The sequence below is a fragment of the Agelaius phoeniceus genome, chromosome 4 (genome assembly GCF_051311805.1).
Source record: "Agelaius phoeniceus isolate bAgePho1 chromosome 4, bAgePho1.hap1, whole genome shotgun sequence".
NCBI classification, from domain to species: Eukaryota; Metazoa; Chordata; class Aves; order Passeriformes; family Icteridae; genus Agelaius; species Agelaius phoeniceus.
Genome location: NC_135268.1, coordinates 63,459,564 through 63,476,279, shown reverse-complemented (window position 1 = coordinate 63,476,279; position 16,716 = coordinate 63,459,564). Strand labels below are relative to the sequence as shown.

Genomic DNA, 16,716 nt, shown 5'->3' with positions numbered 1-16,716 from the left:
TGTAATTACTCCTTGCTGCTTTTCTTAGATTTTGCTCTTGTTCCTGTTACACCACAATTATTACCAAATTTATAAAGTAGAAAGCTTAAGTAGAATATACATTTCATTTTCCCAAACTGAGAGAAGCAATATTCTGAAGTAGCTAATTGGGGTTTTTTCTGTAGTTACAGACTCCAAGATCATAATGGAGTTTTAATAGGTAGGCCCGTGTACTGCAAAATAACAATAAAATACAAAAAAAACCCCCAAACCAAAACAAAACAAAAAACAAACAAACAAACAAACAAACAAAAACAAAAAAAACCAAAGCAAAAAACCCCAAACAAACAAAAATTAACCTAAAAATGCAACAGGAAAAACAAAAACAAAACCAAAAAAACCTGCTATAATCCTTATGGTCTAAAATGCAGCAAGTATCTTGAGTCTCTGTCTGATTCACAAGACTTGCAGAAGCAAATGGCAAAAGAAAGGAAACCACCTGCATTGCTGGTGTCTCAATCATCTGCATTTGTACCTATACAACATAATCCAAATGGCTCTGACTGCCATAAATAGATAAACTCTATGGGAGATGGTACAAGGAGCACAGCAATCCCTCCAGACAAGGAAAAATCCTTGTCATATTACAATGAAGTTCAAGGGAAAAACAAAGATAAGGTCATTCCAGTGTGAAAAAAAAAATAACTTTGAGGAGGGGGCTGTGTTAACAGGTTATAAACATGGGGGAACAAAATAGTACCTGCCAATAGTCCCTGCCACTAACAGTACAAACACTGAGGGTATCTAAATCAATGATCAGGTTCAAAAGAGCTGCCCCATTCAGCTACAGAACTTATCACAGAATTTTATTGATACTAAAAGCTTATATGGGTCCATAAACAATAAACAAAATTCTTGGCAGAAAGGAATTACTTAAAACTGTCAAACACAAAGCTCCCTGCTTCAAAACAGCAAAGCCCAGCTCCAGGGAGGCTGGAAGTGTGTTCTGTTTATGTGTCCTTCTGTGCTTCCCCCTACTCTCCTGACATATTACTGCTGATAAATGAAGCTGTTTTCTTTCACAGAAAAATGCCTTTTTTTTTACACCAGCAGTTACAAAAACATTCCCTTCTATACAGCCATGTATCTTATTCTTTTCAATTTGACTTTTAAAGCAAGAACCTGTCTTTTCAGATCAAGGTAATGCAAAATTATTCCTTCACAATTTAGATAACAAAAAAAAAATCTTATCAAGGGTATTCTTCATCAGTAATCTGATTACAAGGGAATAATTTTCCTATTAGATTTTGCAGAACCAGCAGAGTTGCAGTTACATGGTCCTGAGCTGAACATAAGCTTAATTCCTGGTTTAACTACTAATTTTTAAATAGACTGTTAATTGCTCTCACTAAATTATTCCTTAGAATTTTTACTTCTTTAGCCTGGTTTTGGCATGTACTACTGATTTTGAACTTTGTTTTGAAATCAGCTTTTGGTATGGTACTGTAATGGCAGGAATGGATCCTTTTATCACTTTCAAAATACAATGCACAACATTTGTACTATTTTGCTTCAGTTTTTGAAAGCCATGAGGTTTTCAAAAAGAAATGTTTCAAATGTACTGTACCAGAGTACAGTACATTTTCTCCACAGCAGCTGGACCCATAAGAAAGCAAAACGTCTTTCAAGGCATAAATCACAAAAAAAAAAAAAAAAAAAAAAATTGAAAAGAAATCAGTGTCTTAATGGAAAACAGGAAAAAATATTGCCTGTTGTTTATGCCTCAAAAGTTTTATTAGAGAGACATGACTTATGATGATGTTGAAATCAGTTAAGCTTCAAAATAGTGTAGCAATTGATATGACTTTGATGATGATAGCAAAGGAAACAGAAGTGAAGCAATTATTCTTTTCTTTCCACAGAAATCAGTTTCTGAAGTAAAGTAGCCCTTCAGGTTAGATATTAGCAAATTTTATTTGGTGTCTCATTTGTGGGAACAGCTTGGCTGTGTCTGCTCTCACTCCTGACCTTCCAAATCAGGAGCTCTTCTTGGAAAGAACTATTTGCAACATCATTAAAAGTAACTTTATAGTTTCTTTGAGTTTTGCTTTTATTTATATCAGAGCACTACCTTTGGAAAATGAGATGACATTTGAGATTCAACAGTCTGCTTTTGTAGAGATGATAAACTGCAGTTAAAGTCTCAGCTAGGCACAGGATAGGATTAGAGAACCTACAATGACAAATTGCAGTGTCTCCTAGCTGGGCTGCACAAGCAGGGGAAGCTCAAGCTTCATTCCTGCATCCAGCCCCACATTTAGCGTGGTGTGCCACGGGGAAGGGTCAGAGTGCCCACACCACAGGGCCCCTTTAGCTACCAGCTCCTCCAGCAGGCACCCTGGGAGAGTGCTCAGCTAGGGCAGACTCAGAAAATTCAGTTTCATCTCGTCTAAATTATTTTTCTTTTTAATTATCCATCTTTAGATCCCTCAAAATATATCCACTCTGTGAATAAATAATCCATTTGTGGTCCTATTAAAACTTCATTGCAGTCTATAAAATTTGTATGGCTAATTAAAAAATCACTAGATAATAATTCATGGTGCTGCTTTATCCCAGTATGAGCTTTAATAAGACTTCACATTGCACATCCACAACAATTAGCAACATCTCTGTTTTTCCCTGTTGTGGGCAAGAGGCAGTGAAAAGAAACATCAAGTGTTTATTCTACCAGTGTCAGACTTTCCCTGGGAAGGCACCAAGCTACACAGCAGCAGCCACCTCTCAGCAAACCATAAACTCTATTCCAGCCTGAAAATATGAGCTGCACCAAAAGCAGCTGGAGCATCTCTAAACTTTGAAGCAGGAAGGAATGCCCAGTCTGTAGGGATGGAAGGCATTTTCTGACTTCAGCAATTCAGTGACCTTCAGCAAAGACAGAGAGCACTTGCCAGGACCATAGGAGAAAACCTTTAGGACATTAAGGCCAAGACTTTATAAAAATATACTATATAATTTTGCATTTCATTTCCAAAGACTGTAGGCAGAGTGAAATAAATATTATATGTAGAAGCTGGGCATGTCCTGTGGGCATAATTCTGAGGATTTTGGTTTTGCTAGCTTTGTATATGATTGAATATAGTTTGTAGCTCAGTTTTATTTTGAGTCAAGGCCTGATCCTTACACACAGCTACATCCAGCTTAAGGGCTAAGTTTGACTTGCAGACCCCTCAATTTTGCAAAGAGAATGCAGCTTCTACAGCACAGGCATCTCCTTAGGAAAAGAGTGGGGTAAAGGAAGGGCAATGAATAAAAAGAAAAGAAGAGATTGGAATAAAGGCACGGGAAGGGCAGAACACACGTACCTCTGTTCTGTGGATGGCGCTCTATCACAGGGAGATGAATTCTTTAGCAGCACAGAAATACCCAGCCTGTGTTGCAGTGGCAGACCAGCCCTGCATGGCTTCTGTCTCACCACAGGATGTCACCCTCCACCAGCTACACTGCAGACCCTTCCAGCAAAAGGAAAAAGGACTTTTCCCTCTTTCCCTATGAATGGAGCCGAGCTGCGGTGTAGGAGGATGGAGTGGAGTGGCTAAAGAGGAGGAGAATGAAGGTTTGCTGCAGCCTTTGAGCTCAGTGTTGCAGAGTTGAGTCGTTTGCTGCTAAATTCAGACACACAAACTCTGGGGACTGGTTAAACCATTTCCCCTCCACAAAACCCATGAGAAGCTTCAAAAGAAAAACAAAGCAATCAATAGTTTAGAACCAAATTTTATTAAAGAAAAACCTGGAGTGCAGGTTCTCAGGACAAATGCATACCTTTGGATGCAGTGGAGTACACAGGTACGTATACAGTAGTTTGCCTGCTACATGTTTGGAAGCTGAAAGAGACCGTGATAATCTGTACTGCACAGTCATCACCATTGTTAAAAGTTGCCAAAAATTTGCTTGTGGATTGCTAACAGATACTTGGTTATGTGTGTGCACTACATATTGCACAAGAGGTTTTGATTAAGCTATTACTTGTGCAATTGAATCACAGTTAAGTGTTACGTCAAGCATATTCAAACATATATTTGTTTCCTTTTCTCAAAAACAGCACATCACTACAAAACTGCCATTAAATGTTACATATTTACAAAAAATATACAAATAACACTTTTCCCCATTTTTGACAATGCACCAATTATGGATTTATTTCATTCTTCACTTGAGCCCTGTTACTGTATACAAAGAAACCTGCTTAAAGTCAAGGTCACCTGAAACAAAATTAGGAGAAGGCATGTTCTGTTTTCACAAATACAGAATGTGCAAAGGCAGAAGGAGAGGGCTGTGTAGCCATGTATGTTAAAGGTAGGGGTTATAGCATACTGATGACTGCTAAGAACCTACACAAGGAGTGGAATAACCCCCAATCAAAATTAGGCATTTGCTGACCAAGCAGTCATAAGCAGTTAAAAAATTCAGTTCTACCTTGGTTTTAATTAGCTTACATCTATCCAAAGAACTCTCATGCTAGCAATGGGAATAAAAATTATGGTGAAAATCAGTGAGTAACCTGTGAGTAACAGGTGCATTGAGAAGACTGATTTTAACCTGCAGTTGCTTTCGAAATCCACTGTGGATGAAATTCTTCTGTAACACAAAGCTGAACTGATAATGTCTGTGGAACTGCATGGCCATAAATTAGGGTAGAATTTGGGCCAGCAATGCCAAATAAACAATGTTCCACATTAACAACAGGGTAGCTAGACATGCTTTGTGAATCTTCACAAGACATATGTCAAGTCTAGTTTTTATTTTATAGCCTTTCACATACTCACCAAGAGCTGCAGCACTAATTAGCCACAAAATATTATTTAGGCTTGGTTTAATTACCATTTTTTCCTCTTTTGTTTTCATGGGTAATGTCAGCAAAATCTATATTTGTCTGTCTGTATCTGGATTCAGAGACTTTGCACACACCTGTGCTGGAACAGCCACAGATGCACTGTAAATAAGCTGGCTTCCATCCTTTGCTCTTAAAAAGGAAAATTCTCCAATTCCAACTCTCATCTCCCCACATATTTCTCCAATCTAGGATGAAGCAATATGTCTAGTGCTGCTTCATAAATATAACAAGTTAATACACCAAGTTAATTTCATTTAGGTAAGGAAGGGCAATACATGATGTCACCTAAATCCACACTTGCAATGCAGTAGGGTGGTATTCTTTAAAACACCTTCTGCAAAGAAATCTGTCAAAGTTTAATGGAAACATAAATCACAGGTGCTGTACATATTTGTAAAAATAAGTGGGTAGGTAAAACAAAAAAAAGTGGAAGCTTCCCAAAGCACTCTGCCAGATGATCAAGTTCCCCACCCTCTTCCCATTTGCTATTCCTCTGCAAACTTCTTGTATTTATTTTTCCTCAGCCACACGGAAGAGGATGAAAATTAGTTAATCACCTTTTAACATCAACCCAGTTTTTTGACAGAATGACAATCAGAGGAAAACAACTCAGAGAAGACTGGGATCAAGAGAGGAGAATTCAAGTATACTTCTCCATTTGATTACGTTTTCCCTCCAGAGCCTTCTGCACTGCAGCAAGCACAACCATGACTTTACACCCATGAGGAAATAAATCACAGCCTGTCAGTGACAAATGAAAAAAAGGATCTGTACTCAAAGGCCTGGTGTGCATATGAAATGGAGGAACTCTCTGTTCCTAAAATTAAAATTTCTAATCACATGTTCAGTAAACTCCAATCACTGGTGTTTACCCTCAGGAATACTACACCAGCTCCATTCATCTTCTTTAAACATTATAAAATTACAGCTCACACAGGCATTCTAGCAAATTACATTTCAACAGTATAAATGCAAGAGACAGACTCTATAAAATAATTCTTTTCCCTTGTGTCCTAGCTTGGTGCTGTGCTAGGGAGGAACACCATTAGCAAATGACCCCCAGTCATCTGGAGCACTCATAGAGGCATCTTGACTCCTAAAGCAACATCTTTTCCATGCACCTCAGGTGGAATGTTGCTGCAAGTCAGATCTGTCTTAAATTATAGGCAGAGATGGTGATAATTTTGCATGTTCCTCGTGCTGCATCAATTTAGACTCATGGTTTAAAGACTCTGCATGCAACCAACAAAATAAAATAGTTGCCATTACAAATCAAAGCTTCCAGACTTAACCATAACAAAATCAACAACGTGGTAAAACCATACACACTGGTAACACTGACTTTCTCCCTGCTTTTCCTTGTCCTGGTTAGTCCTCTGCTCCCCTCCCTCCACATCTCTCCCACTTACATTCCCTAAGAACAGGCTGTACCCTTCCAAGATACCACTGGACTTTTCAATGATCTTACTCCCATTACATTCTCCAAGCTCCTCCAGCATGATGATTCTGCCAAATATATCTGGTGACTTTGCTTAAATTTGTATTTTATGGAACTTGAATCCAAGCCATTTTCCCCACCCTCTAGGAAAGGTTTCATACACACCCATTCCATAAACCTGTCAAGTCAAATTGCTCCTGACCCTCTGTTAACAAAGAATTCTCTTTACTCCACCTATGGCTCAGCTTTGGGTTGTAACAATTTCTGTAAAAGGCTGTGTCTCAGCTTGGGTCTCAGCATTTCCCATACTGAAATACAAATGCAGCCCAGTGGTCTGGCAAGGTGCTCTACCCCTGCTGCAATTCTGTACCTGCCAGACTGTGAGGCTGGCAAAGCAAGCCAGCCCTTGCTGTGCTCCAGGAAACTCATGGGAACACCATGTCTCAGCCTGGAACCCAAAGGAAGGCAGAGGAAGATATGTGGGAGATAACAGATAACCATCTTTGCCAATTAAATACATAATTTTACTACAGACCAACAGCAAAACCAATCTATACACTGGAGAGAGAGGAAATGCTGGTTTTTATTCTTTCAGGGAGTATAATACTCATCCACATCTCAAACTAGAAGCATGAGCTCCCTGGGATGAGCATCTGAGAGAAGTTCTTGAAAAGGAAAAGATAAGAATTCCAGAAAGGTTCGGCAAAAATGAGAGCCAAAATTAAAGCTGAAAGGATTAAAAGATACTGAAGTGGGAAAGAAGCAGGAAGGATGGACTGCAGTGACACAAAGCACAGGGAACCTCATCGACTCAGACAATAGAGCAGAGCTTAAAGCAGAGGCAGGGAGGGGGAAGATTGTGATTCTTGCTTTCAGCTGGGACACAGTAGGGTGCATATCCAAATAGAAACACAGACAGTAACATAAAGCAGAACAAAAAGCAAGGAAGCAAAAGTGAACCGTAGAAAACTGTCATCTGGAAAAGCCAGGCAAGGCAGAGCCACAAACAGCAGCAATAATGAAAGAGAACAAAAGGACTACAAAACAGGGGTGGGGGGACAGGAGGAGAAACAGAAAAGAGTGGAAATTTGGCTTTTTTTTTTTTTTTTCTAGTTTCAGAAGCTACTTGGCAAAGATTTGGAAGTATTAAACAATGCAGGTAACATCAGGAACAGTTATTTTGCTACTTCAGCATGTCAGAAGATTAACCCCAAAGACAGGAGTGTATTTACGAGTAAATGGAGCCAATGAATTTGGCAATTCACTGGGCAGTTTGCTTGTGAAGATATTCTGTAATTTTAAACATTTAAATGCCCTGATGTGAACCTGAAGCATAGAGGTGGTGTATTACAATATTCTCCTTAGGACTAGTTTTACCATTTGCAAACTGCCTATGTGCCTGTTACTGATGTTTGAGGCCACGCTTCCTCTGCACAGTCCTTTCTATTCAAAATCCATAACAAGAATATCTCAAAAGCCACATGGATATAAGCCTGCTGTTTTCCTGTATGAGCTGTCCTCATTAAAAGTATCTCTTTCACCATTTCAGAAAGATTTCATTTTTAAACTCTTTTAATCAATAAGCAGTGTGAATTAATACTTTTTCTAAAAAGCGAATAAGCCAATTCATTTGCTTTGATCTGCAAGAGCAGACACTGTCAGTAAGAACTAAATATAAGTATCAAAAGCTGGCTAAAATTAGCAACAAATAACATAGAAATATTAAGACATGTTAAGAAAGTTATTTGGAATGCCTGGCCTTCCTCGTGATTAATATACTCAATATACCATTAAAAATACGTGCAATAAAGGCATATTATTTAAGCAGTGCCAGGTACTGCTGCTTGTATTATTGCTGCTTAACAGGGCTTTATGTCCACTGTATTGCAAGTAATCAGTATAAAGATGCAAATTCTACAGAAACTCAGAAATCAAGGCTGATCAAGGCAGATGAAGTTTGTGTGAAATCCAAGTGTTGCGAGGAAAAACTATTAAGCAAAATTATTTGTGTAAGGGAAAGAATGCACTCTCTGTCAGGGCTAGTAAATGTTCTTCTAAAAGAAAATCAATCTGGAAGGGAGGCAAAGAGTTTGCAAATAAGATTATGTATTTTTACATATTCTACTAAAAAGTATTTAATGCAAACCATAATAGCTCTTTGATAAGGATTTTTTCACACAGCTATATTGTTGTATTTCAGAGTACATATTTCTAAGCCTTCCAGTATTTCTTATGTTAGAAACTGTCTTACAGAAGATCATCTCAGCTACCAGCATATAAACTAGCTGGAAACAGTAATACTGATAAGCTTCACATATAAAAAAAAAGGGATGAAAAGAATGGAAGTCATACATGGCTCCACAATTCATAGTTTAAGTAATTTGCTACTCCATTTAACAGGAGGAAAAAAGCTGGGACTGAAGACTTACAGAAATGAGATCTCATATTAAAAATCATGAAACTAACTTGCTGTACATATCAATTTCAGTGGAAAAATATTCCAAGAGGTTGCATTCTTTACCCTCCAGAGCAGCCTGAAGTACCATTACAGGTTCTTCCTTCCCCAAAAACATGCCTCCTCTTTGCTTATGCAACACACCTGAAAAGAAGGAACAAATAACAACTTTTTGTGCATGGCATTCCATTCAGATTTGGGGAATGGGCTGTTCTAGGGCTGTCTCAACATGGAGCATCCCCTCTGCACCCCCTGCAGCCTGAGCATGCACAGAGAGCTGGAGGCAACGCTGCTGGGGTGGTCAGATGGGGACAAGGGCTGCCCTGGGACAGAAGAGTACAAATTTGAGAGGGCACAGCTTGACATTTCCCAAAGACTGCAGGGTTAGGCTATTAATTGCAAAAGCTAACCAGGGGTCTGACTTATTTGTCACTTTGATGATTATAGTCTAAAAATAAGTCAAAAATATTACAGGAATAAAAATGCATTTAAATGGCACTGAGAGGACGAATGCTAAGAAGCTGAAAGGAAATACAGAACATGAAAATACAAACTTAATGTTAAGATAATTGTCTGAGCAGACCTTACTTACAGTCAATTAAATGCCATTCTAATGAAAGTTTTAGGCTTTCTCAGACTAGTACTGGCTATGTGCCAGTCTCCTGAAGAAAGTTGTAGAAGCAGTGTGCAACTGGGACTAAAACAGAGAAAATGAGCCAGGAAGCAGCTTTTTCGATGGACTTAAAAGACAAATCAAAATTTTGTATCTCAAAAAATCAAGATTTATAAGGGTAAATGCTTATAAATTTTGTCCTGGTGGAAATTCAATACTTTGAGAGAAATGGGCACTTACTTTCATCTAAATTGCTGAAATAAAAATGAATATGGAAACAATATAGTGGTATCAATCAATATACAATAAAATAACTACAATAACTCCAACTGGAAGGAACTGTGCAATGAAATAAAATGTTTAGTCTCTCTTTTCCCCTGAAGTCTCATTAATGAAAAAATTACAAAACTTTTTTAATAGGAAACATAGAAAAAAATCTATGACTGAAATTGTCATTGATTCTATCTACTTAGAAACATTGACTTGAAATAACACTAGAAATTCAAAACTTATCAGAACCTGTGGTTCATCATCAAAAAGCTACTGCATGTATTTAATTTCTTATAAGGATTTTCTTTTTCTCACACATTTTTTTGAGCATGTATCTGTGTAAGGAGGATGGAAATTACTGCAGTTCCATTCTATTGATCTCCATTGAAGATACAGCCTACAGTAGTAGAGTGTTCCCACCAAGAGAAGGTCTCATTGGACTGAAAACACAGCTAACCATGATAATCATGTCAGATGAAACCTGCTTTGCACTAGGAACTACTGATGGCAAAGCAATGATTTGTCTTTCTCTACAGGACAGTTAGTTAACAACTCATCTACTTTATATGAATAAACAGTTTACTCCTCATTACACCAGTCGTTGAAAGAAGAAAATGCATCAAGAAGGATTTAATTCAATGAGAATATCATAAAAGAGTTCCAAGAAATTGGATGTGAATTGTGGATACAACATCTCGCCTCAGGCTTTCTGTTTCTTCACAGCCATTTCCACCACCCTCTCTGACAGAGTATAAAAATATTCACTGGTTTATATTGCTTACATTATTGAAAAATTAATTAACGCTGTGTGCATTTTCCCTAAATGTCCTCTGAGCATTTCTGAGTATTTTATATGGATGGGCTGCTCCAAAGCCATATAAAACATTTAATGTCAAAAGAGAAAGCAAAGACAACAGCTGTAAATCTTGATGGTTCTGTTAGAACGCTTCAGATCATACTGCTTGGAGCACTCTGACAAGTACAGAGTGTTACTGAAATTGCAAATACATCAGATTTTAAGAAGGCCAAAAGAGGCCAATGAGGCCAGTACACTGCCAGTTTTTTAGATTCAGTATAGTTCAATATCAGTGCTGATAAATATCACTGTACCCATTTTTACAAGGTTTTTGATCAAATAACAATGCAGAGAAGTCAGTTCACAATACTAGTGTGCAACAGCAAATTCACAGCCAATGTTGCAGTGCTACCACATAACAGTATGTTCCAATAGCAGTGTTTAAATAAAATTATCTTTTTTTTCTATTTTACCAGTGATGCACCTTTCTTGAATTATTCATTTTTTACATTTATACATAATTGCAGCTGGTTTCAATAGAGAACTTTTAAGAACAATGATAATTACAAGTGAAACAAAGAAAGTTAAACCATTAATAATTTATAGTAACAAAATTCTTTTGCTCTGATGATTCTGAACAAACAGTAATGAATTTAGCCTCACAATACCCCTGTGAGGTAGGCAATCACTATCAGCCCCATTTTACAAGTGGGGAAACCAGAGCACATACAAGGGAAGTAACTTGCTCAAAGTCTGGGTACAGAATCCAGGTATCTGACAGTCATCTTCTGTTTCTTAGCCACCACATCACCCTTCCCCACTAAAAAACATAACTAAAATATGTACAAATACTGCATGTGTGCATGCACACATGTGTGACTAGCACTTGTGCCCAGAAGCAGCTCTGTGTTTCTGAATACTCATGTGTCAGGATTTTAGATACATATAAAGAATAAAAAGATATTTATTCTTTATATGTATCTAAAGATTTGAGAACTAGCACTAGTGAGTCTTTTCATTTACAGATAAACCGAGACACCATGAAGGAGAAAATGGTAATAATACTTTCTCAGTTTTAAAAGAACTCATTTAAAAATTATTCTTGAGAGGAAATCAAAGGCTTCCTTTATTATCTGCTGGCTATTATTAATACAGTTATGGCAATACCAACATGTCTTTAGAAAACTGTTTTTAAGACATGACAAACCAACCTCACAGGAGTGCTGTATGAATCAAATTAATAAGCATTGGAAAAAATTATTACAGGTACTAGACTGTGCTCAGTGTTAATTAGAGTACCAAGCAGTTACATATTCTAAGTTCCAAAAGACTCCTGTGATCAGAAACACAAATCACCCTGAATTAAATGTATAAAAGTAGCTGTTAAAGCATAAATTAGTTGTGTGACCTAGTTCCAACCATGTGAGAACAACCCCAAGCTGGAGCTTCCATCCCATTCCTTGTCTGTGGAGCTGGTTTGCCACTCACCTGCCCTATACAAACAACCTATTTCAGATTTATTTCACAGGAACAAGTAAGATGGTTGCAATGTTATTTTATTCTCTGCTCCAGCTCATTTCCACTAGAAAAAGCAAGAAGAGCTGGTGAGGAGAGAAAGCCCCTGGTGCAATGATCCCAAGAGTTTCCAATTCACAGCATGTTTTGTATATGCACTTTTCTTCAAGAAACCCAGACTCAGAAACATTTAAGACCTTGGATTTCCCCAGTCTGGCACACAACAGTCAGCCAGGGCATTGCTTCTCTGTTAATAAGTTTACATGGCACTATACAACTAAATAGGCAGAAATCTTAGAACAATTTTTGTAATTATTTTCCTGAGCGGTTTGCAAGTGCTTTTCAGAATCTTCACTCTAACTTCTCCACCTAGTTCCTTACAGTAAATTTATAATCTAGATTTTCTTGTGCTTTACTCATACATCCTATGGGGGTTCATGAGAGCCTACAGTACTACACTGAGTTACTACCTCCCAATCTGCTGCATTTGATGATAATATGCTCTATATTCACAGCTACATGGAAGAATGATTCCAATGCATACACTGATTTTAAGACAGTTCTTTTCTATTTGACCAGCCTTCATTATTTTCTGTTTGCATTTCTGGATGATGCACTATCTGTATCCTTCTCAAACAAGGTGTTGTGCAAGCTTGTCACCAGCATCAGTATGACATTCAGTGAGTACAGAGTTATTTATTCTCTATCAAAGGCAAAAAGTGAAGAGATTATATAGGTTTCTGAGAGAAGCATCCTAATCCCAGGCAGCTGTGACACACAGGATGCCAGACATTTAAACTCACCACACAGCACCGCACTTGTTTTCCTACATGGCTAAAATAAACCACAGAGCAAAGACAAGAGGAGTGTGGATTCACTGCATCACCATTCCCTAGGCATGCAGAGGTCAAGACTAGGAAACTCTGACCCAAGTGACAAAAGTGGGATTAGGAAACAAGGACCTGACTCACAAACCTTTCTGCAGGCAGCTCCTCCAGGAGCCCTTCCCCTGCTCTCCCTGCAGAAAAAGGGGCCAGTGGTGGTAGGGACTGAGACACACCCCTGGTGATGGGAAGGGAACAGGAAGCCCCAAATCCCTTCCCATCATCCCCGTGACCCTTTGGATTGTCAAACCAACCCCAGTGGAAAAGGTCAGGTTGGGGTTTGCTCATTCCCACCAGAAAGGGCAAATGCCAGGAGAAATCCCAATCAGGGATGCCCTGGGAAGGAGAAAGGAGATGGCAGCAGTACCCAGCCCTTCCCAGAGCAGAACACTGACCCACCCAGCACAGCTGCCCTTAGAGGAAGTTTTAAAAAAATAACCATACAAAGAAAACTGTGTAAAAGAGGTATTTACACTCTCTGCAAATTTAAAAAGAGACAGGCCACCAGCCTAGGGTTTAACAGGAGAACTCATCTGGCAGCTGCCATCATCCTAGAGGGGCTCGCTCAGGAGAAAATAAAAAAGAGCAACTAAAATGACTGACTGCAAGTGAAGGCACCTGATCTGGAAATAGCATCAAGCTGGTGTTTTTCTTTCACATGGGATGGGAGGGGGGGAGATACTGCTGCTGATAGTTTTTCAAGACTTGCTACACTTACAAGAGCATTATTGTATATTACAAGAAATCCTAATTAACATTTTACTTCATTTAATCCTCAGAAGGGCCTAAGCCTAAATTTGTTAGATTGTCTCACACATGTTTAAGTTAAGAGCTGGTCTCAACTAGGAGTGCATTTGTCTCTCTCTCAGTCCTTTCCCAGTACAGAAACACTTGGCCTACTAAAAAAATTGTCATTGTGATCAACCATCTTTTCTGGTCTAGTCACTTGCGTAAAAATCACCTTTTTGGGCTGAAGACTCCCAGCCTTCCACTGAATACCTCAATTAAAAATATAATTAAAAAGTTACAGTCAGTCATTCTAAAAAAAACCCATAAAGAAATAGAGCATATACAGAAAAGAAACAAGGTGGCATTGAAGGAGCCTAGGGCTACAAATTTGCTACCATAGTTTGAGTTTCAGTCGAAATGAGTTCCCAGGCCATTGAGTGAACACAAGACATGTTATCCTTTGCCCTTGGTAACTGAGGATGGATGCTTTTTTCCACAGGACTGATAAGAAACCTCCTCTCCATCAGCATTTACAGCCATGTTTGCAATTTTGGGACATCACCAGGGAAAAATAAAACGATAGAGTGAAGAGTCTTTCGGTTTTTGTGTTCAGCTGCAAATATCAGCTAACCAGGTAACTGTGCATCTCTCTGGAGTTGATGCTCAAAACCACGCCTGAGTGATTGCCTAGGGAAATACAGAAACAAAAGGCCAACATTAGTGCACTTCAGGTACTCCACAATAAATCCCCCTTTTATTGCAGAGACAAGTAAATTGCATAAGAGAGTGTCTTTATCAAACAACAGGTCAGGTGAAGGTTGGTGCAACGGCTCCATGTACCTACAGCACACTTTTGCACTAAGCTTTTGCTCATGGTGGTGGATTTGTGGTGAATTCCTAGGGTTTCTATCCAAGTGACAGCATAAGTTGGTTCTCTTTGTGGCTTATAAAGGTGTAGTTGTCTCGAGGGGTGCAGGTGAGGGAGGAGAATGGAACCTGAGGCGTCCATTCGACATGCCACTGACCTGGGACTGGACACTGACCGGCATCAGCAATAAGGGAACTCTGTAGCTGTTCAAGTTGCCACCTCTCCCAGAAGGAGTCACTGCAAGGTAATGGTGTTGAGGAGTCCCAAGGTGGGGGTTGCGATAAAGTAGGCAACATAAAATATATAGAAAACAAAAAAAGTGGATGGGTGAGTCTGGAAATATTGTACTGTGGAAATTCAAAAGTTATGAGAAGAGAGAGAACAAACAGAAACCCAGGCCTGTAACTCCCTGCTGTGCATGGACATCTCCCAAGAGGGAGGGAGAAAGCTCTCCAGAGCTAGGAGGGATCTCCATAGCATAGGAACCTTCTGCAAATAATGTAGTAAACCAGAATTTAATATAAAGCAGGGATTATAACAGGTTTCATAGTCTAAACCAGATAAAATAGAGTATCATTAACAGGAATATTTTCTTGGCAGTACTGAGCAATACCGGAGCTAGTGGAAAGTATTGCAAATAACAAAACAGTAGAGCGAGCAGGAGTGTAGTTTTATGTATTAAATAACATCTTCTGTCTCAAGGCTGTACAGTAGCTGACAAATACAAATGATTATGATCCACAAAAATGAGCTTTTTACACTCTCCTGGAAAGTCTGCTGCTGCAGACAACGTGGCTGAAGCACAAATCACCTCAAAATCACATTCACATTCTTATGTCATCAAAACATCATATCTTGTACTCTTCAACCCAAAAATAATGCTCTGCTCAGATGGAAGATTTTTGTTTCCTCTGAGTAACAAGTGCAGGGCAAGCAGAGATTAATTCTAAAAGTGTTACAAATCAGGGTAGCATTTATTTTTTAGAGCATCCCAAGCTGCCTTCTTTTAAATAAGCCATGAGGGATTTTCTACCATTAAAAGAAGTTATGCTTTTGTACTAGAGGTGTTTGAATGCTCCACTTTAATAGGCATGTCTGCAAGGACCTTGTTAGCTTTCAGCTTCTTCTCTAAAGACCCTGGAGACGAGATGACCAAACAAATTTAACTTAGACTTTGTTTTTCCAGGTTTGTTTTTGGAACTAACTCCGGTAAAGTCAGGGGAGCAACAAAGGTCATCTTGCAAAATTAGAATGAAAGCAGTGATACTCATACACAAGGTTGTCAGAGAAGAGATAGAAATACACAAAGCAAAGCAAGAGGCTGGATTCTTCCCTTGTGTTCAAAGCTAACACCTCCAAGAACCTAGAAGCACACACAGTTCTGCAAATGAAAATAAAGACATGGACAACAAACAGAAAAGGTGAAACCCAAAATAAAGAAATTTCTCGTCAGCCCAGGTTCTGTCTTGCCCAGGCTACCTCGGGTGCAGCTAAAACACATCTTCTTCCTTGGGGTTCACAAAGACATTATAATTGCCTTTCACACCATCAATCTACTGCTATAAATCCCAAGAGCTTTGGATTATCTGATTTATTTTCACAAATTTCCAGAAATGGAACTGGGTGTTGTTTACATTGTCCTACAATTTTCAGACTGTGACCTGAAAGCAGTCTGAAGACAATGTATTATAGATCAGAACTCCATGTTGCATTAAAACTAACCACAGGGTGCCAGGATATACACTTCCACCTGACACTGAAATAATTTGCACTGAGGTACTCACAGAAAGTTTCCCTCATGGGTTCTTTATAACCACCTCATCAATACTAGAAAATCAACAGCTAAATTAAGGAAGACTTATGATACTTTTAATACATGAATAAATTTAATGTTTCTAATAACAAAAAATTTAAATGCCATTGGAATATGAAGGCAAATAAAGCAATGGATCTCCATACAATCCATCTGAAATCACAGAAGCATTGACTCTACAAATCCTTCTGGCCCGAACTCAATTTTCCACTAATTCAGAGGATTACTGAGTGAATTCAACTCTTGCAGATTATATCCCATTCCACCAAATAAAATTTATCTCTAAAATTGTCTAAGTCAGTCTCCTGACATTAAACTACTATGTCTGTACTCATGCTCTATATAGCACATCATCCATACATTAGCCTGTATCTCAAGCAAGCCAAAAGGTGATTGGGATAATCCCTTGTTACTGGTGTTAGCATTTGCATCTTTTTGAGACTGAAAACAAAAAAGAATTAA

At 38.6% G+C, this 16,716-nt stretch overlaps 1 protein-coding gene across 6 annotated transcripts in view; it reads right to left on the bottom strand.

Moving 5' to 3' along the window:
* Nucleotides 1-3,735: 3,735 nt before the first annotated feature.
* SORCS2 (sortilin related VPS10 domain containing receptor 2) overlaps nt 3,736-16,716 on the bottom strand; it is a 536,124-nt gene continuing 523,143 nt past the window's right edge. For 3 of the 6 annotated variants that reach the window (XM_077177749.1, XM_054632803.2, XM_077177752.1), the window contains exons 27-28: nt 14,599-14,678; nt 3,736-14,260 (exon numbers count right to left, since the gene is read on the bottom strand). In XM_077177749.1, the coding sequence (XP_077033864.1) occupies nt 14,237-14,260; nt 14,599-14,678 (104 nt within the window). In that variant the 3' untranslated portion in view covers nt 3,736-14,236. The remainder of the gene's footprint in view (nt 14,261-14,598; nt 14,679-16,716) is intronic. The other 3 variants (XM_077177750.1, XM_077177751.1, XM_077177753.1) reach the window with 1 other exon arrangement.